At 44.0% G+C, this 18,260-nt stretch overlaps 1 protein-coding gene across 1 annotated transcript in view; it reads right to left on the reverse strand.

Annotated features, from left to right (window-relative positions):
• Nucleotides 1-221: 221 nt before the first annotated feature.
• The window catches only part of LOC311149531 (FYVE, RhoGEF and PH domain-containing protein 3-like), a gene marked incomplete at its 5' end in the record, with an annotated part of 43,383 nt that continues 25,344 nt past the window's right edge, over nucleotides 222-18,260 (reverse strand). Inside the window, 11 exons of the mRNA XM_084186710.1 lie at nucleotides 222-1,825; nucleotides 2,713-2,859; nucleotides 3,575-3,709; nucleotides 3,899-4,000; nucleotides 4,771-4,824; nucleotides 12,241-12,345; nucleotides 13,297-13,327; nucleotides 13,501-13,580; nucleotides 13,714-13,818; nucleotides 16,980-17,126; nucleotides 17,616-17,674. Coding sequence (XP_084042836.1) covers nucleotides 1,580-1,825; nucleotides 2,713-2,859; nucleotides 3,575-3,709; nucleotides 3,899-4,000; nucleotides 4,771-4,824; nucleotides 12,241-12,345; nucleotides 13,297-13,327; nucleotides 13,501-13,580; nucleotides 13,714-13,818; nucleotides 16,980-17,126; nucleotides 17,616-17,674 — 1,211 coding nt within the window. The 3' untranslated portion in view covers nucleotides 222-1,579. The remainder of the gene's footprint in view (nucleotides 1,826-2,712; nucleotides 2,860-3,574; nucleotides 3,710-3,898; nucleotides 4,001-4,770; nucleotides 4,825-12,240; nucleotides 12,346-13,296; nucleotides 13,328-13,500; nucleotides 13,581-13,713; nucleotides 13,819-16,979; nucleotides 17,127-17,615; nucleotides 17,675-18,260) is intronic.

An 18,260-nucleotide genomic window follows, 5' to 3' on the forward strand; every position in this document is an offset into this window, starting at 1 on the left:
CTGCCATTAAGTTGGGGAATAGAAATAGCAGAAGAAGGAACCCATTTACAGAGCCAGGGTCTTCAACCACTCAAAGTATGTCTGTGTGGGAGAGAGGAGAGTGAAATTAAAAAAGAAAGAGAGCTAGAGAGAGAAAGAGAGATGAGAGAGATAATTGAGAAATAATTTAGGGAGAATTGAGAGAGAATTGTGAACACAAACTGACAGGACACTCGAAGGATCATGTTGGACAGTATGACACTGAGTGAGCCATATGTTTCTTTATTGATGATGTGTTGACTACTTATCCACTGTGCACAACCTGGGGTTAAAACACGCAATACTGAGTCTGCTCACTTTACAGTTTGACAAAGAGGAGAGGAGAGAGGGGCTGGGGTTTTCAGAGCACGCTATATAAATATGAGTATGTTTATACATGCACACAGAGATGACTAAACAGTCTTCTGGTTCTTTACAAGCTGGTGCCGGGGGGTTGGGGGGTAGAGGGGGGCAAGGCAGAACGCACAGTCGTACAGTACTTGTATCGTTGCTAAGGTTTCTATCACATGACCAGAAGGGGCAAAGCAGGTAAGCGGTAGTAACAGGAAGTGGTAGTATATTTTCCTGGCCATGGGGGTAGAGTTTATAGAGAGGGGAGGGAGGGAGCAAGGCCATTCAGGAGACGGGGGGAGGAGTTGGGGGGATAATAGTAAGTTGAGGGTGGGAGTGTTTGGGGGGAGGGGGGATGATAGTAAATTGAGGGTGGGAGTGTTTGGGAGGAGGGGTGTGAGGAGTTGGGGGGCTGATAATAGGGTGAGGGTGGGAGTGTTTGGGGGGAGGGCTGTGAGGAGTTGGGGGGCTGATAGTGGGAGCATAAGGTGGCCAGCCACAAGCGTTCGTTCACGTCTCTTAAGTTAAAATGGAGCTCTTTAAACTAATGACACAATATAGTATACATACTGTACAACCACCACTGAGCTGGCACTGGGACCACAGGGGTAGGGAGAGGTGGCATCTGTGTCTGGGGTTCAATACGCTAACATTCAATAATGAAATAAAACACAGGAGCAACACACAGACAGATAGACAGACAGACAGACCAACAGGGGTTAATGCTTCACAACACAGTCACACAATGTACAACGATCTTCATCTTTATATAATATCATACAGGATTCATCTTATAAATGCCTTCGGCTATAATACAAAACATGTTAAATCAAAGTATTCTGTTCTTCTTGAACTGCAGAGAACACTGAGAGAAATAAAATGTAACCACGCATACAATGGTGGCGGACTGGTGGCACAAGCGTGTATGTGTTGTGTGTGTGTGTGTGTGTGTGTGTGTGTAAGCGAGAGCGATAGAGACAGCCAGGGAAAGAGCAAGTCTGTGTGTGAATGTGTGTGTGTGCATGTATGTATCTGGTGGAGGCACGGGCAGCAGAGGGGAGGAATCTTCCCTCCCTCCCTTCAAAGAAAACAAAACAAAAGAAAAAAGTGCCAAGGTAAAGTGAATTCAAGTAATGTGTGCTCTGTCCACAGGAGAGGGGGCGAGAGGTGGGAAGGAGGGGGAGGGTCCTGTGGCCTCAGCGGAGCCTCCCTATTGGCTCTTCCTGTGCTCCGTCAGGCTGACGGGCGTGTCTGTGGGCGTTTCCCCACGGGCGGCTCTAGAGAGAAGCTCCACCCACTTGTCCTGGACCTCTGCGTCCTGGGCGCTGAACAGCAAAGCCTGCTGGGAGTTACTCAGCCGGAACGCGTGTTTGAGCTCTGACTTCTCTGTTGCCGATGGCGCTGACATGTTCACCTCAAACCCCGGGAGGGGTATGGCCCGTGCCCCGCGGGAGTCCTAAAGAGACACAACAAACAGGCCAATCAGAATCAAGAGGAAGCATAACAGTCCAGTTTTTCTCTAATTTAATTCAGGGGGCTAGATTGTGTTTCATGAGGCACGTGCATAATCTCTCTCCCCTCCCCCTCCTCGTTCCCCAGTTTCTATCTAATCATTAAATGCTAACAATCATTAATTCTAATCTTCTGCCAGGGGATGTCAGCTTTCTGCCTGCCTGGGATTGTTGCAGAGATGGGATTTTGGTCTCTAACATGGAATGGGCAGAGCTGGCTACAGTGACTGGTTTTCAGCCCTGGAGATGTCTGCATACTGCACCTATCCTATAAAGGACACTGGTGAAGCACCTTCAGGAGAGGGGAGAAGTAGGTAGAGGTTTCCCCTAACAACAGACATGGTCAGTTATTTTTCATCCCTTTATTGGTTCAAATTCCACCTGGCGTACAGACAATAGGAACATGCATGTCAGGACACTGTACATTACAGGCGGTGTAAAGATTGCTGATAGCTCCTTTACTGAGGAAAAATATACTTACTATGACTGAGACATGTGGTTGTCCCACCTAGCTATCTAAGTCGCTCTGGATAAGCGTAAAGTAAATGACTCAAATGTAAATGTAATGTAAAGCACACATACACACAGGTCTATACAGGTGACCTGGGCATGGAGACAGGATGTAGACAAGACAGCGGTACAAAGACACAAATACACAGACAGACAGAGACAGACAGACAGACAGAGACAGACAGACAGAGACAGACAGAGACAGACAGACAGAGACAGACAGACAGGTACACAAAGACACTGATATAGACAGACACGTGAAAAAAAAACAGACACAGGTGTCTGAGAGAGACCCTCAGGTGTGTGTGAGGTTAACCCTTACCTGTCCGCTGGTCTGCAGGTAGAGCACTAGAGGATCAGTCTTGGTGACAGCCACCCAGGTCTTGGTCCAGCTCTTGCCCTTCTCCTGCACCTGCAGCTGGCCACACAGCAGACAGTTGTCCCCCAATAGAGACAGAGACACCTGCTTCTGGAGGGACAGAAACACACACAGGAAGCAGAGTTAAAGGCACAATCCCAAATTCGATCCACTGCAGTGGGAGTCAATACTCACATAATATTCTATAGTTTAAGAGAAATACAGTATATGTTTAACCCATGAACAAACCAATGTTTGGAATGGGAGTTCACTTTCACTATTTGCTCTACTTTTAATTCAATAATATAATACCATATATTGTATGCTGTGCTCTGCACAGGCAGTCTATTGAACACTAATTCATATTGACTCCTGGTAAACACAGAGATTAATCCTATTGAGCCCTGCAGACTATGGACTGTGTGTACCACTTTTTGTCTCTATAGTGTGTGTGTGTGTGTGTGTGTGAGATTGAAAGTAGTGCACCATGCTCTGTGGGGCTGTCTGGGCTGGGCTCTGTCTTCTCTGTCATCCTCGGGTGACTAATGGGATTGTTCCGCTCTCTCCAGAGGCTGGCACTGAGACAATGTGCCTGCTGCCAACCTCTATACTCCAACCCCCCTTCTCAGACCTGCTCTGGTGAGAGTACTACACACCACAACATCTCCCTCCAGTCCATGTTAGCTTCTCAGCAACACTGTGCCATATACAATAAGTATGATGTGTGATTGTCTTATGATACTTGTGGGGAAGCTTCATTTAAATGAAGTTATGTTCTACTTTTTTTCTATTGTATTCTATAAGCTCAGAGTCAGTCGGTCCTCACCTCGGCTGTAGCTTTCTTCTTCAGCTCTCCTGGGGCCCCTGCAGGCCCTTCAGGGACTTGGCTCGTCTCATAGCATTCAGGACACACTCGACACGTCTTGTTCTCCAACATCTTAGAGCATTTACCACAGATGGCCTGCAGAGGGAGGGAACGAGATAATGAGGAATGGAGGGAGAGAAAGATATTTAGACAACTGAAAATCAATCATACAAGACATCCACTGGTGAAAATGCAGCATACTGGCACTGACTGCCTCCGCCCCCACCCCCACCCCCACCCCCACCCCCACCCTCCTCCCTCCCTCCTCTTTCTCTCTGTGCTCACCGCTCCACAAGCTTTGCAGTGGTGTTTGCGCTTGGTGAAGTTGAAGCTCTCGTTGCATCCTTTACATGTCTGCTTCTCCTTCTCCTTCTTCTTGGAACTTTTCTGGAAAACAGAGAAACAAACAATGTATCAAGATCTGTCCAATCACAAGGTCATCTTATCTCAATGCATCTTTGTATTGCCTAAGTAATCCTGAAATAGTTGGGTGAAGGGGACTATAAAAAAAAAAAAAAAATGTATGCACGCAAGACTGTAAGTCGCTTTGGATAAAAGCGTCTGCTAAATGGTATATTAGATATTATATTATTTCCTTTCTATCTTGCCATTTCCTCACTCCATTTTCTAGCTCTGTTATCTCCCCTATTCACTCTGTCCTCTACAACAGAAAAAAGGAAATCGAAGCCGCTCCCGTTTCTCTTTCAGCCGCCAGCCCTTTAGCACAGATGCGTTGTGGGAGGGAGTGCTAAATTCACCCCCTGATCGTGTCTCATCTCTCCACAGACACCTCTCACTGCTACTAGAGAGTGCGATAGTGATGCTATTGAGAAGAATATCTACCATTATACCTCTCTGCAGACTAATGTGTGGATTATAGATCCACTACCATTGTAATACCAGACTGACAGACATCCAGGCTTTAGAATAGGAGACATAAATGTACTTCTTGTTATGAACTCAGACAGTCATTCATGGTACAATGTATTCACATTATATTGCCCATTGTATGGTTTCTACTATTATGTTGGGCGATGTCATTGACGCTGTAGCAAAGAGAGATCAATGGTCTTGAAATCCAAAGCTGAGTCAATAACACCACACAAAAGGTAATAGAGCCTGAGGAAATGTATTGTAATATGACTTTTGACACCTACCCTTTCATGCAGTCTTTCACTGTCTGAGTCTATGGATGTGGTACTCCAGGGACCCTGAGGAGAGAAGAACATGAATACAGGATCAGAGTGACATATTTAAACCTGGGAGAGATGTATGAGTTACATTGAAAGTACACCCATTGTTATCACACGGATAGCACTTCATGTCAGGTGACAACATATCACTAACAAAGCATTCTCCCACATTGCCAGAGAATGGGAACAATGCCTCTGAATATCCCCTAAAGCTGCAGTGTGTGTTTACTCCCACTAGATGGCAGCCACACCTCAGAGACAGACAGTAACCTGTTATGTGTTTCTAGTTTATTTTAATTTCAACTTTATTTAACCAGGTAAGCCAGTTGAGAACAAGTTCTCATTTACAACTGCGACCTGGCCAAGATAAAGCAAAGCAGTGCGATAAAAACAACAACACAGAGTTACATATGGGGTAAACAAAACATAAAGTCAAAAATACAACAGAAAATCTATATACAGTGTGTGTGAATGTAGTAAGTTATGGAGGTAAGGCAATAAATAGGCCATAGTGCAAAATAGTTAAAATGTTGTATTAACACTGGAATGATAGATGTGCAAAAGATTATGTGCAAATAGAGATACTGGGGTGCAAATTAGCAAAATAAATAACAATATGGGGATGAGGTAGTTGGGTGGGCTAATTTCAGAATGGCTGTGTACAGTTGCAGTGATCGGTAAGCTGCTCTGACAACTGATACTTAAAGTTAGTGAGGGAGATAAGAGTCTCCAGCTTCAGAGATTTTTGCAGTTCGTTCCAGTCATTGGCAGCAGAGAACTGGAAGGAATGGCGGCCAAAGGAGGTGTTGGCTTTGGGGATGACCAGTGAGATATACCTGCTGGAGCGCAGACTACGGGTGGGTGTTGCTATGGTGACCAGTGAGCTAAGATAAGACCGGGATTTGCCTAGCAGTGATTTATAGATGACCTGGAGCCAGTGGGTTTGGCGACGAATATGTAGTGAGGGCCAGCCAACAAGAGCATACAGGTCACAATGGTGGGTAATATATGGGGCTTTGGTGACAAAACGGATGGCACTGTAATAGACTACATCCAATTTGCTGAGTAGAGTGTTGGCTATTTTGTAAATGACATCGCCAAAGTCAAGGATCGGTAGGATAGTCAGTTTTACGAGGGCATGTTTGGCAGCATGAGTGAAGGAGGCTTTGTTGCGAAATAGGAAGCCGATTCTAGATGTAACTTTTGATTGGAGATGCTTAATGTGAGTCTGGAAGGAGAGTTTACAGTCTAACCAGACACCTAGGTATTTTTATTTTTATTTTATTTTTTGGGGGGTAGATCACCTTAATATTGCAGATAGATTGTAACTTCTATCAATGTAATTGTCTGCATCACTTCCAATCCCCCATGTTTTTTATATATATACTCCCCTTTATTACTTTTCAACCCCGTCATCCTTTCCCTACTTGGGGTAAATTAGTGAACAACAATGCCCAGGCCTCTACTTCCAGCCTATACTTACAGTGGGGGAAAAAAGTATTTAGTCAGCCACCAATTGTGCAAGTTCTCCCACTTAAAAAGATGAGAGAGGCCTGTAATTTTCATCATAGGTACACTTCAACTATGACAGACAAATTGAGAAAAAAAAGTCCAGAAAATCACATTGTAGGATTTTTTATGAATTTATTTGCAAATTATGGTGGAAAATAAGTATTTGGTCACCTACAAACAAGCAAGATTTCTGGCTCTCACAGACCTGTAACTTCTTCTTTAAGAGGCTCCTCTGTCCTCCACTCGTTACCTGTATTAATGGCACCTGTTTGAACTTGTTATCAGTATAAAAGACACCTGTCCACAACCTCAAACAGTCACACTCCAAACTCCACTATGGCCAACACCAAAGAGCTGTCAAAGGACACCAGAAACAAAATTGTAGACCTGCACCAGGCTGGGAAGACTGAATCTGCAATAGGTAAGCAGCTTGGTTTGAAGAAATCAACTGTGGGAGCAATTATTAGGAAATGGAAGACATACAAGACCACTGATAATCTCCCTCGATCTGGGGCTCCATGCAAGATCTCACCCTGTGGGGTCAAAATGATCACAAGAACGGTGAGCAAAAATCCCAGAACCACACGGGGGGACCTAGTGAATGACCTGCAGAGAGCTGGGACCAAAGTAACAAAGCCTACCATCAGTAAAACACTACGCCTCCAGGGACTCAAATCCTGCAGTGCCAGACGTGTCCCCCTGCTTAAGCCAGTACATGTCCAGGCCCGTCTGAAGTTTGCTAGAGTGCATTTGGATGATCCAGAAGAGGATTGGGAGAATGTCATATGGTCAGATGAAACCAAAATATAACTTTTTGGTAAAAACTCAACTTGTCGTGTTTGGAGGACAAAGAATGCTGAGTTGCATCCAAAGAACACCATACCTACTGTGAAGCATGGGGGTGGAAACATCATGCTTTGGGGCTGTATTTCTGCAAAGGGACCAGGACGACTGATCCGTGTAAAGGAAAGAATGAATGGGGCCATGTATCGTGAGATTTTGAGTGAAAACCTCCTTCCATCAGCAAGGGCATTGAAGATGAAACGTGGCTGGGTCTTTCAGCATGACAATGATCCCAAACACACCGCCCGGGCAACGAAGGAGTGGCTTCGTAAGAAGCATTTCAAGGTCCTGGAGTGGCCTAGCCAGTCTCCAGATCTCAACCCCATAGAAAATCTTTGGAGGGAGTTGAAAGTCCGTGTTGCCCAGCGACAGCCCTAGAGGAGATCTGCATGGAGGAATGGGCCAAAATACCAGCAACAGTGTGTGAAAACCTTGTGAAGACTTACAGAAAACATTTGACCTGTGTCATTGCCAACAAAGGGTATATAACAAAGTATTGAGAAACTTTTCTTATTGACCAAATACTTATTTTCCACCATAATTTGCAAATAAATTCATAAAAAATCCTACAATGTGATTTTCTGTTTTTTTTTTCTCATTTTGTCTGTCATAGTTGACGTGTACCTATGATGAAAATTACAGGCCTCTCTCATCTTTTTAAGTGGGAGAACTTGCACAATTGGTGGCTGACTAAATACTTTTTTCCCCACTGTATATATTTCAACCGTACTGTGATGTTTTACAAAAGTTCTGAACCTTTCTATTCTCATTGCTTCTACAGATTGTGAATTAAAAATAAACATTTTTGCTAAAAGTATTATTATATTATTGATCGATTGACTATGACTTTTCAGATCACCCAGTAATGCTATCTGCAAGGTTAGCTCCAGGTAAATATTGCAATCCTTTAGCCATTCCTGGACTTGTGTCTAAAAACAAGCTACAAATGGACAGAACCAAAACAAATGATCTAATGATTCTGTCTCTTCGCAGCAAAATCTGCAGAGCTGGGAAGATTGTATCCCCCATATATATAACATTCTATTGGTAGCAAGAATTGTATATAATAATTTAAATTTAAAGATTCAAATTTTTGAATCCGGTGTCGTTTTGCGTGTCAGTTCATAAACACTATGCCATGGGATCGGTATGTCAAAAAGTGAAACTGATATAGTTTTTTATTTATCACAGTTTTCCTTAACCAATTATGTTCTTTAATGCAAGGCCGACAGACAAGTTCCTTACTTTCTCCCCCTTCCACTTTAGCGGTAAGGCTGCAATTATTTGGTTGTAATTTTGGGTAGAGCAGACATTTCCATATGTTTTTGTTAGCTGCATGTGCGACTCCACCAGTCCTACCGATGATATCATTTACGAAGATTATACCTTTTTTCAACATTCTGTCAAATAATAAAGTTTTTTTGTCAATTAGTATATTTGAATTTAACCACAATATTTGTTGCATTATTTGTTCTGTCGTTTCTGGAGGATTAAATTGAAATTGAAATTGGTATTTGTAGTTGTCCACATACTCTAGGTCAGACCCGCCGAGAGTAGTGATTCTAGTCGGGTGGGCGGGTGAAAGCAGCGTTCGGTTGAAGAGCAAGTTTGGCCTGTGTCCAGGTCCAGCCAGCCCATAGTGGGTCAGTCATAGAGATAGATAGAGGACTCTCCCATCTTTAGTATGGGCAGTGCCATTGGGGACTTTCACCATTTTGAAATAGTCAACTGGTGGAACTTCCTATAGGTTAAGGATCACATCATTCCATCAACGTCACCAGGAGGGATCAGCCAATTAATTATACTCACAAGGAAATATTCTACAACTGCAGGTGCCAGTAAATCGCCTACCTTAGCCTTATATCTGTTCAAACAACACACTGGCAGTGTGCACCCTTTAAGTTTGTTTGCCAACTCAAAAAAATTGACGCTGTAGTGTTCTCATATTAATATACAGTGGAATCAGAAATTATTCATTCCCCTTGACTTTTTCCACATTTTGTTACGTTACAGCCTTATTCTAAAATTGATTAAATAAAATAAAATCCTCATCAATCTACACACAATACCCAATAATGACTAAGTGAAAACCGTTTTTTTTTTTTTTTACATTTTAGCAAATGTATTACAAATAAAAAACTGAAATACCTTATTTACATAAGTATTCAGACCCTTTGCGATGAGACTCGAAATTGAGCTCAGGTGCATCCTGTTTCCATTGATCATCCTTGAGATGTTTCTACAACTTGATTGGAGTCCACCTGTGGTAAATTCAAATGATTGGACATGATTTGGAAAGGCACACACCTGTCTATATGAGGTCCCACAGTTGACAGTGCATGTCAGAGCAAAACCAAGCCATGAGGTCGAAGGAATTGTCCGTAGAGCTCTGAAACAGGATTGTGTCAAGGCACAGATCTGGGAAAGGGTACCAAAACATTTCTGCAGCATTGAAGGTCCCCAAGAACACAGTGGCCTCCATCATTCTTAAATGGAAGACGTTTGTAACCTCCAAGACTCTTTCTAGAGCTGGCCGCCCGGCCAAATTGAGCAATCGGGGGAGAAGGGCCTTGGTCAGGGAGGTGACCAAGAACCCGATGGTCACTTGGACAGAGCTCTACAGTTCCTCTGTTGAGATGGGAGAAACTTCCAGAAGGACAACCATCTCTGCAGCACTCCACCAATCATGCCTTCATGGTAGAGTGGCCAGACGGAAGCCACTCCTCAGTAAAAGACACATGACAGTCCGCTTGGAGTTTGCCAAAAGTCACATAAAGACTCTCAGACCATGAGAAACAAGATTATTTGGTCTGATGAAACCAAGATTGAACTCTTTGGCCTGAATTCCAAGCGTCACGTCTGGAAGAAACCTGGCACCATCCCTACGGTGAAGCATGGTGGTGGCAGGATCATGCTGTGGGGATGTTTTTCAGAGGCAGAGACTGGGAGACTAGTCAGGATCGAGGCAAAGATGAATGGAGCAAAGTACAGAGAGATAAAATAATAATAATAATCCTTGATGAGAGATCCTTGATGAAAACCTGCTCCAGAGCGCTCAGGACCTCAGACGGGGGCGAAAGTTCACCTTCCAACAGGACAACGACCCTAAGCACGCAGCCAAGACAACGCAGGAGTGGCTTCGGGACAAGTCTCTGAATGTCCTTTAGTGGCCCAGCCAGAGCCCGGACTTGAACCCGATCGACCATCTCTGGAGAGACCTGAAAATAGCTGTGCCCCATCCAACCTGACAGAGCTTGAGAGGATCTGCAGAGAAGAATAGGAGAAACTCCCCAAATACATGTGTGCCAAGTTTGCTGACGACACAACAGTGGTAGGCCTGATCACAGACAGCGATGAGACAGCCTATAGGGAGAAGGTCAGAGACCTGGCAGTGTGGTGCCAGGACAACAACCTCTCCCTCAATGTGAGCAAGACAAAGGAGATGATCGGGGACTACAGGAAAAGGAGGGCCGAACAGGCCCCCATTAACATCGACGGGGCTGTAGTGGAGCGGGTCGAGAGTTTCAAGTTCCTTAGTGTCCACATCACCAACAAATGATCATGGTCCAAACACACCAAGACAGTCGTGAAGAGCGCACGACAACACTTTTTCCCCCTCAGGAGACTGAAAAGATTTCGCATGGATCCCCAGATCCTCAAAAAGTTATACAGCTGCACCATTGAGAGCATCCTGACTGGTTGCATCACCGCCTGGTATGGCAACTGCTCGGCATCCGACCGTAAGGTGCTACAGAGGGTAGTGCGTACAGCCCAATACATTACTGGGGCCAAGCTTCCTGCCATCCAGGACCTATATACTAGGCGGTGTCAGAGGAAGGCCCAACAAATTGTCAAAGACTCCAGCCACCCAAGTCATAGACTGCTCTCTCTGCTACCGCACGGCAAGCGGTACCGGAGCGCCAAGTCTAGGTCCAAAAGGCTCCTTAACAGCTTCTACCCGCAAGCTATAAGACTGCTGAACAGCTTCTACCCCCAAGCTATAAGACTGCTGAACAATTAATCAAATGGCCACCCAGAATATTTACATTGACCACCCCTTTTTGTTTTTACACTGCTGATACCTGCTGTTACACCCACACATTGACTCGGTACCGGTACCCCCTGTATATAGCCTGGTTATTGTTATGTCATTTTTTTGTATTACTTTTTATTACATGTTTTACTTTAGTTTATTTAGTAAATATTTTCATAACTCTATTTCTTGAACTTCATTGTTGGTTAAGGGTTTGTAAGTAAGCATTTCACGGTAAGGTCTACACCTGCTGTATTCGGAGCATGTGACAAATAACATTTGATTTGATTTGCAGAGTCATACCCAAGAAGAATCAAGGCTGTAATAGCTGCAAAAGATGCTTCAACAAAGTACTGATTAAAGGGTCTGAATACTATGTAAATGTGATATTTCCGTTAATTTTTTATTTTTTATAAATTAGCAAACAATTCTAAAAACCTGTTTTTGCTTCATCATTATCGGGTATTGTGTGTAGATTGATGATAAGTTGTATTTATTTAATCAATTTTAGAATAAGGCTGTAACCTAACAAAATGTGGAAAAGGTCAAGGGGTCTGAATACTTTCCGAAGGCACTGTATATACATTCTCTGACCAAGCTGTAGTGCTCTCATATTAATATATATATACACTCTGACCAAGCTGTAGTGCTCTCATATTAATATATATACACTCTGACCAAGCTGTAGTGCTCTCATATTAATATATATACACTCTGACCAAGCTGTAGTGCTCTCATATTAATATATATACCCTCTGACCAAGCTGTAGTGCTCTCATATTAATATATATATACACTCTGACCAAGCTGTAGTGCTCTCATATTAATATATATACACTCTGACCAAGCTGTAGTGCTCTCATATTAATATATATACCCTCTGACCAAGCTGTAGTGCTCTCATATTAATATATATACACTCTGAACAAGCTGTAGTGCTCTCATATTAATATATATACACTCATAGTGCAGGTTGACTCATGGCTAGACAGACAGACTGACAGGCAAACAGACTGATAGGCAGACAGACAGGCAGGCAGACTGACCGGTGAGTCTGGCAGGTGATCTTCCTCCCTGGAGAAGGAGCTGTTGAAGGCTTTGTTAAAGGTCTCACTGTTCTGCTTGTGTCTCTCTATGGTGGCCAGGATCACCTGGGAGTGGAATGGATGGGGCGAGGGAAATAGGAGAACAGAGAGTGATAGAATGGTTTAGTTACATACAGTCATCATATTCTTAACCAGTTTATAATAAAAGTCAAGAGGCAGTGACAGAGACAGAAAGTCAGGCAACAGATTTTACAACAGTAACATTCCTACGGCAATCTACGGCCCCAAGGAGAGACAGAGAGAGAGACTGCCTGTCTGAGTAGGAGAGAGGAAAACAAAGAGAGAGACTGTGCCTTGATGTAGTCTGGACTGACCCTGCTATACATTGATGACATCAGCCATGACATCAGAGGGCCAAATGCATCACAAACCTCTGATCCAGCCCAGTGGTCTGCGTCAGAGACCGGCCTATCTACTGCACTAAAACAGAGAGTGTATGTGTGTGTGTGTGTGTGTGCATGTGTGCAAATACTGAGCTATGTATTCATATGCGAATAAAATAGACAGTGTGTGTATGTGTGTGCAATCTTTGTTCCCCCCTCTTCAAAGTCTCTTGTGACACCACACATTCCCTGTGTCCTTCAGATTGCTGAATGGCCCTTCCAGTCCTTTCCACACACCCAACCCCCTTGACTGACACACTCCCAGCACCCTGCCTGACACACACTCCCAGCACCCTGCCTGACACACACTCCCAGCACCCTGCCTGACACACACTCCCAGCACCCTGCCTGACACACACTCCCAGCACCCTGCCTGACACACACTCCTCCCCTCCAGTCTATTAGCCTTTTTAATCAGCTTTAGTCAGCTTTAATGGGCTAAATGAGCTATAATGAGTGGAAACAATTCCCCAACTCACAGAATGGCAGTGTGGAGGAAAGCCTCCCTAATAGTAATACTGTTCATAATACACTGAAACTGTGGGGACACTAATCCTTCTGCAAAACCCCCCATTCCATGTTAGTGTGTTTCTGTCGAGATGGTATTCCTTACCTGTATCCAGTCTTCCTTTTCCTCTGCCGTGCTGAAAAGCAGAGGGAGGGTTTCAACAACAGTATTAACTGCAACACTTAACACCAATATTAAGCCTATAGCTATAAATACTACTATGTATTCTAGCTGTGCCTGAAATGTTGTGGTCCATTACAAAAGGCACAGTTCTACAGTTCTCCCATGTAACTGCTCCATAGTTCTTACCTGGCCTGCAGTTCTAGTGAGCGCTGCTTGCCGATGATGGCGAACGTGAGAGGGAGGTTCTGCTTCACATTCTCCTGAACCTGAAGCCACAGAGGAGAACAGTGTCAGTTTACCTCTAACTTAACGTAGCAGGCGTAAAAAGACGCATGAGCGGAGTTCCCATCCCATAGCAAGAAAGTAGCAAGAGAAGAAAAGATGAGTGGCTTCCATTACCTCCTTCCTGACCTCCATCCCAGCGATGTTTATCCTCTCTCTCACACTGAACTTCTGCCCCATCAGCCTCAGCTTGGGAACGCAGTACAGCACCATGTTATTAAACTGCAGCACAGAGACACACAGAGAGAGAGGGAGAAATGGAGAAGTATAATAAACACATGAATACACACACACACTTTGATATGTGACTCGTTTCAGGAAACTAGGCGTACAGTGCTTCACTTTTTCCACATTTTGTTACGTTACAGCCTTATTCTAACATGGATTAAATCTTTTTTCCCCCGCATAAATCTACACATAATACTCCATAATGACAAAGTGAAAATAGGTTTTTAGAGATTTTCCTAAATGTTTTTATTTTTTAAATACCTTATTTACATAAGTATTCAGACCCTTTGCTATGAGACTCGAAATTGAGCTCAGGTGCATCCTGTTTCCATTGATCATCCTTGAGATGTTTCTACAACTTGATTGGAGTCCACCTGTGGTAAATTCAATTGATTGGACATGATTTGGAAAGGTACACGCCTGTCTATATAAGGTTCCACAGTTGACAGTGCATGTCAGAGCAAAAACCAAGCCATGTGGTCGAAGGAATTGTCCGTAGAGCTCCGAGACAGGATTGTGTCGAGGCACAGATCTGGGGAAGGGTACCAAAACATTTCTGCAGCAGAGCTGGCTGCCCAAGAACACAGTGGCCTCCATCCTTCTTAAATGGAAGAAGTATGGAACCACCAAGACTCTTCCTAGAGCTGGCCGCCCGGCCAAACTGAGCAATCGGGGGAGAAGGGCCTTGGTCAGGGAGGTGATCAAGAACCCGATGGTCACTCTGACAGAGCTCCAGAGTTCCTCTGTGGAGATGGGAGAAACTTCCAGAAGGTCAACTATCTCTGCAGCACTCCACCAATCAGGCCTTTATGGTAGAGTGGCCAGACGGAAGCCACTCCTCAGTAAAAGGCACATGACAGCCCGCTTGGAGTTATAAGACTCCAAGACTCCTATAAGACTCTCAGACCATGAGAAACAAGATTCTCTGGTCTGATAAAACCAAGATTGAACTCTATGGCCTGAATACCAAGCGTCACGTCTGGAGGAAACCTGGCACCATCCCTACAGTGGAGAGACCTGAAAATAGCTGAGCAGTGACGCTCCCCATCCAACCTGACAGAGCTTGAGAGGATCTGCAGAGAAGAATGGGGAAAAACTCCCCAAATACAGGTGTGCTGAGCTTGTAGCGTCATACCCAAGAAGACTTGCGGCTGTAATCGCTGCCAAAGGTGCTTCAACAAAGTACTGAGTAAAGGTTCTGAATACTTATGTAAATGTGATATTTCAGTTTTCAATTTTATATACATTTGCAACATTTTCTAAAAACCTGTTTTTGCTTTGTCATTGTGGGGTATTGTGTGTAGATTGATGAGGGAAACAAACAATTTAAACCATTTGACAATAAGGCTGTAACATAACAAAATATGGAAAAAGTGAAGGGGTCTGAATACTTTCCGAATTCGCTGTATGTCGCACGTCACTACTTCACAGGAGTGGCATTTGAACATCGACATTTATTTTTTTATCAAAATGCGTTTTTTGGCAGAAATGTCTTCTGGAACATGTGAATTTTCATGTTCCTTAATAACAAACTTGTTTTTCAACCACAAATATGAATACAATTGTTAAATTACGAGCCTAGTTGGTTTAGCCATGGAAAAAGACAGGAACCTTCCCACTAGCCATGATTGGCTGAGATAATGGATGGGCTGGACATGCCGGGAGATGGGTTTGGATTGGTCTGCCATGTAGCATGCTTCTGTCTATAACGTGAGTGTCACACCCTGATCTGTTTCACCTGTCTTGTGCTTGTCTCCACCCCCCACCAGGTGTCTCCCATTTGTCCCCATTATCTCCTGTGTATTTATACCTGCGTTTGCTGTTTGTCTGTGCCAGTTCGTCTTGTCAGGTCGTTCCAGCGTGTTTCAAGTTTTGTTTTCTAGTCTTCCCGGTTCTGACCATTCTGCCTGCCTGCCGTTCTGTCCCTGATTGACTCTGCCTTGGATTACTGACCTCTGCCTGCCCTTGACCTGCTGTTTGCCTGCCCCGTTTCATAATAAATATCTGAGATTCGAACTGTCCGCCTCCTGTGTCTGCATCTGGGTCTTATCCTGAGTCGTGTTAGTGAGCTGTTCAGTATGTGTTGACAATCCTTTCTACCGCGCTGTTTTTGAAAGATATAACGTTAGCCATCGAGTACTACAAAATGGATGGGCTACTTTCTGCACACGCCATGGTCAGTGTGAACCAGAGTGACTTGACACAACGCTGCCCAAACAAAACAGAGTTAAATGGTTCCAGTCTGCCGTGAAGCGTTCATCCATGTATATGGGTAAGAGTCTAGCTTCATTTTCAGATATAAGTTTCTAATTTAGTCAGAAAGTCGTTTTTATTGCAAGTTAAAGCGTACTGTTAGTTAGCTATCAAACGTTAGCTTGCTGGCTCGCTAGCTAACATTAAATCAAATCAAATCACATTTTATTTGTCACATACACGTGTTTAGTAGATGTTATAGCGGGTGTAGCGAAATGCTTGTGCTTCTAGCTCCGACAGTGCAGTAATATCTAACAAGTAGTTACGTGTATGATCTGTGTAGTAATATTATTCGAATCAGAAATCCATTTACATTGCTAGTTCTAGCCTAATGTTAGCTAGGTAACATTGAACCTAGTTTGTTAGCTTTAGCTACCTGCAGATTCATACTACAGTTATGACAATGTTTTTTATTGGTAGTAGTATGAGTTGGGATTATGCCGGTTCATTGTTTAGCTAGCTACCTAGCTAGCTACATCTGTAAACAAAAGACTCCACTTCGGCCGGATTATTACATGACCCATCAAATTAGCCAGGTGTGTCTGGGGGTGATTACGGCCATCTATTGTATTTGGGTGGGGCTAAGGCTTAAGAGGGTGTGAACGATGCTGAATGGGTGTAGACAAAGAAGAGCTCTCCAGTAGGTGTACCAAAACATTCAAGGGCCATTTTCTCAAAAGTGGGGTTACAAGTTTATCAACTTTCAAAGCAGAATTACTTTTCCATTGTTCCTCAAGTGCAGTGTATGATATACAATTTTCTAGCTCTGAGTCTCTACTTTTATCCAATGTAAAAAACACAATTTCAAATGTTGCTACATAAGACCGAATCGAGGCGGTCGGTCACATATAGTAATCCCATTCCTACACATGTTCTCCATTCCAGCTCCTCTTGCCACTCACCAGGTAGAGGTATCGGTCCTGGGCCGTCCCATTCTTGGCAGACATCTTCTTGATGTGTCCCTCCTTGATGAGTTCGTTGGCTGGGTTCACAATGTCCTCCTCTCCCCCCAGTCTCTCATAGACCTCAAGCAGTTTGTTCATCTTCTCCTGAGGAACACCATAGATGAGAAACACACAGAGAGCAGATAGAACAAGATAAAACGATACATAAATATAAGTCAGTGGAGCCAAAAACAGGAAGCTATTGAACAAAAACGGTTGAGGCCGCATTAGACACGATAGAGGACAAGCCACACCAGAGGGCAGAAGTGTGACTGTGTGTGTGTCAGAGAGACAGCCGTCACTCTTCCGCAGGCTGTGAAACTAGTGGCAGGAAACAGCAGCTTCCTGTCTGTACTAAACCAACCAGGGCCCTCTCAACCTCCCTTCTTCCCTCCATACCGCCCTCCTTCTCTCCCTCCCTTGCTACCTCTCCTTCCTTCCTTCCTTCCTTCCTTCCTTCCTTCCTTCCCTCCCTCATACACTGTTGCGAGCTACAGCACCATCACCTTGAAAACCGAAAGAGAGACAGGGTGTTTCAAAGTGATTGAGAGGGAGGGAACAGAGGACTCCAAACAGAAGAATGCAGAATTGTACCATTTTCCTGATGGCAGCATTGGAATGGTTGGCTGCTGTGGAAATGAGCTCCAATGCCTCTGTAAAACAAACACAGACAGACTGTTAGACCTGTCTGCACAACCTCTACATAACTATGCATCAGACCTACATTTGGCAAACTGAATACTCGGTTAGAAATCGGCTAGTGTCCAACCTTTCACTGCAGCCAGCCTGTGCATCATCAGACTATGGGCCTATTGTAAATTACCATACATCAAACACACACAATGAACACCTAAAAGTGTGTGTTTATGTTACACAGACAGGGAGACAAAGTGTTAGGCCTCGCATACCATTCATGTACATTACCCAACATCAAAGACACACACATTCTACATTAAGCACACGCGCACACACAGACACACACACACTCATTAGCACACACTGCATTAAAGTGACTGTAAGCCAGAGGAACAGAGCACTAACGTGGGAGTGCACCTGCAGCATCCATCTTAATCATGAACTACATAAACAGAGCTGACATTCCCCTCTACATGACCAGGCCTAGGAGAGCAGGTCCTCACAGAGATAGACTACTGACCCACAACACTGGGTTATGTAGGCTTTACCTAGACGCTCCTTCAAACAGGGACAATGTACAGTACAAGGTTATAGTAAGGTCAC

Source organism: Coregonus lavaretus (assembly GCF_964263955.1).
Source record: "Coregonus lavaretus genome assembly, chromosome: 22".
NCBI lineage: Eukaryota > Metazoa > Chordata > Actinopteri > Salmoniformes > Salmonidae > Coregonus > Coregonus lavaretus.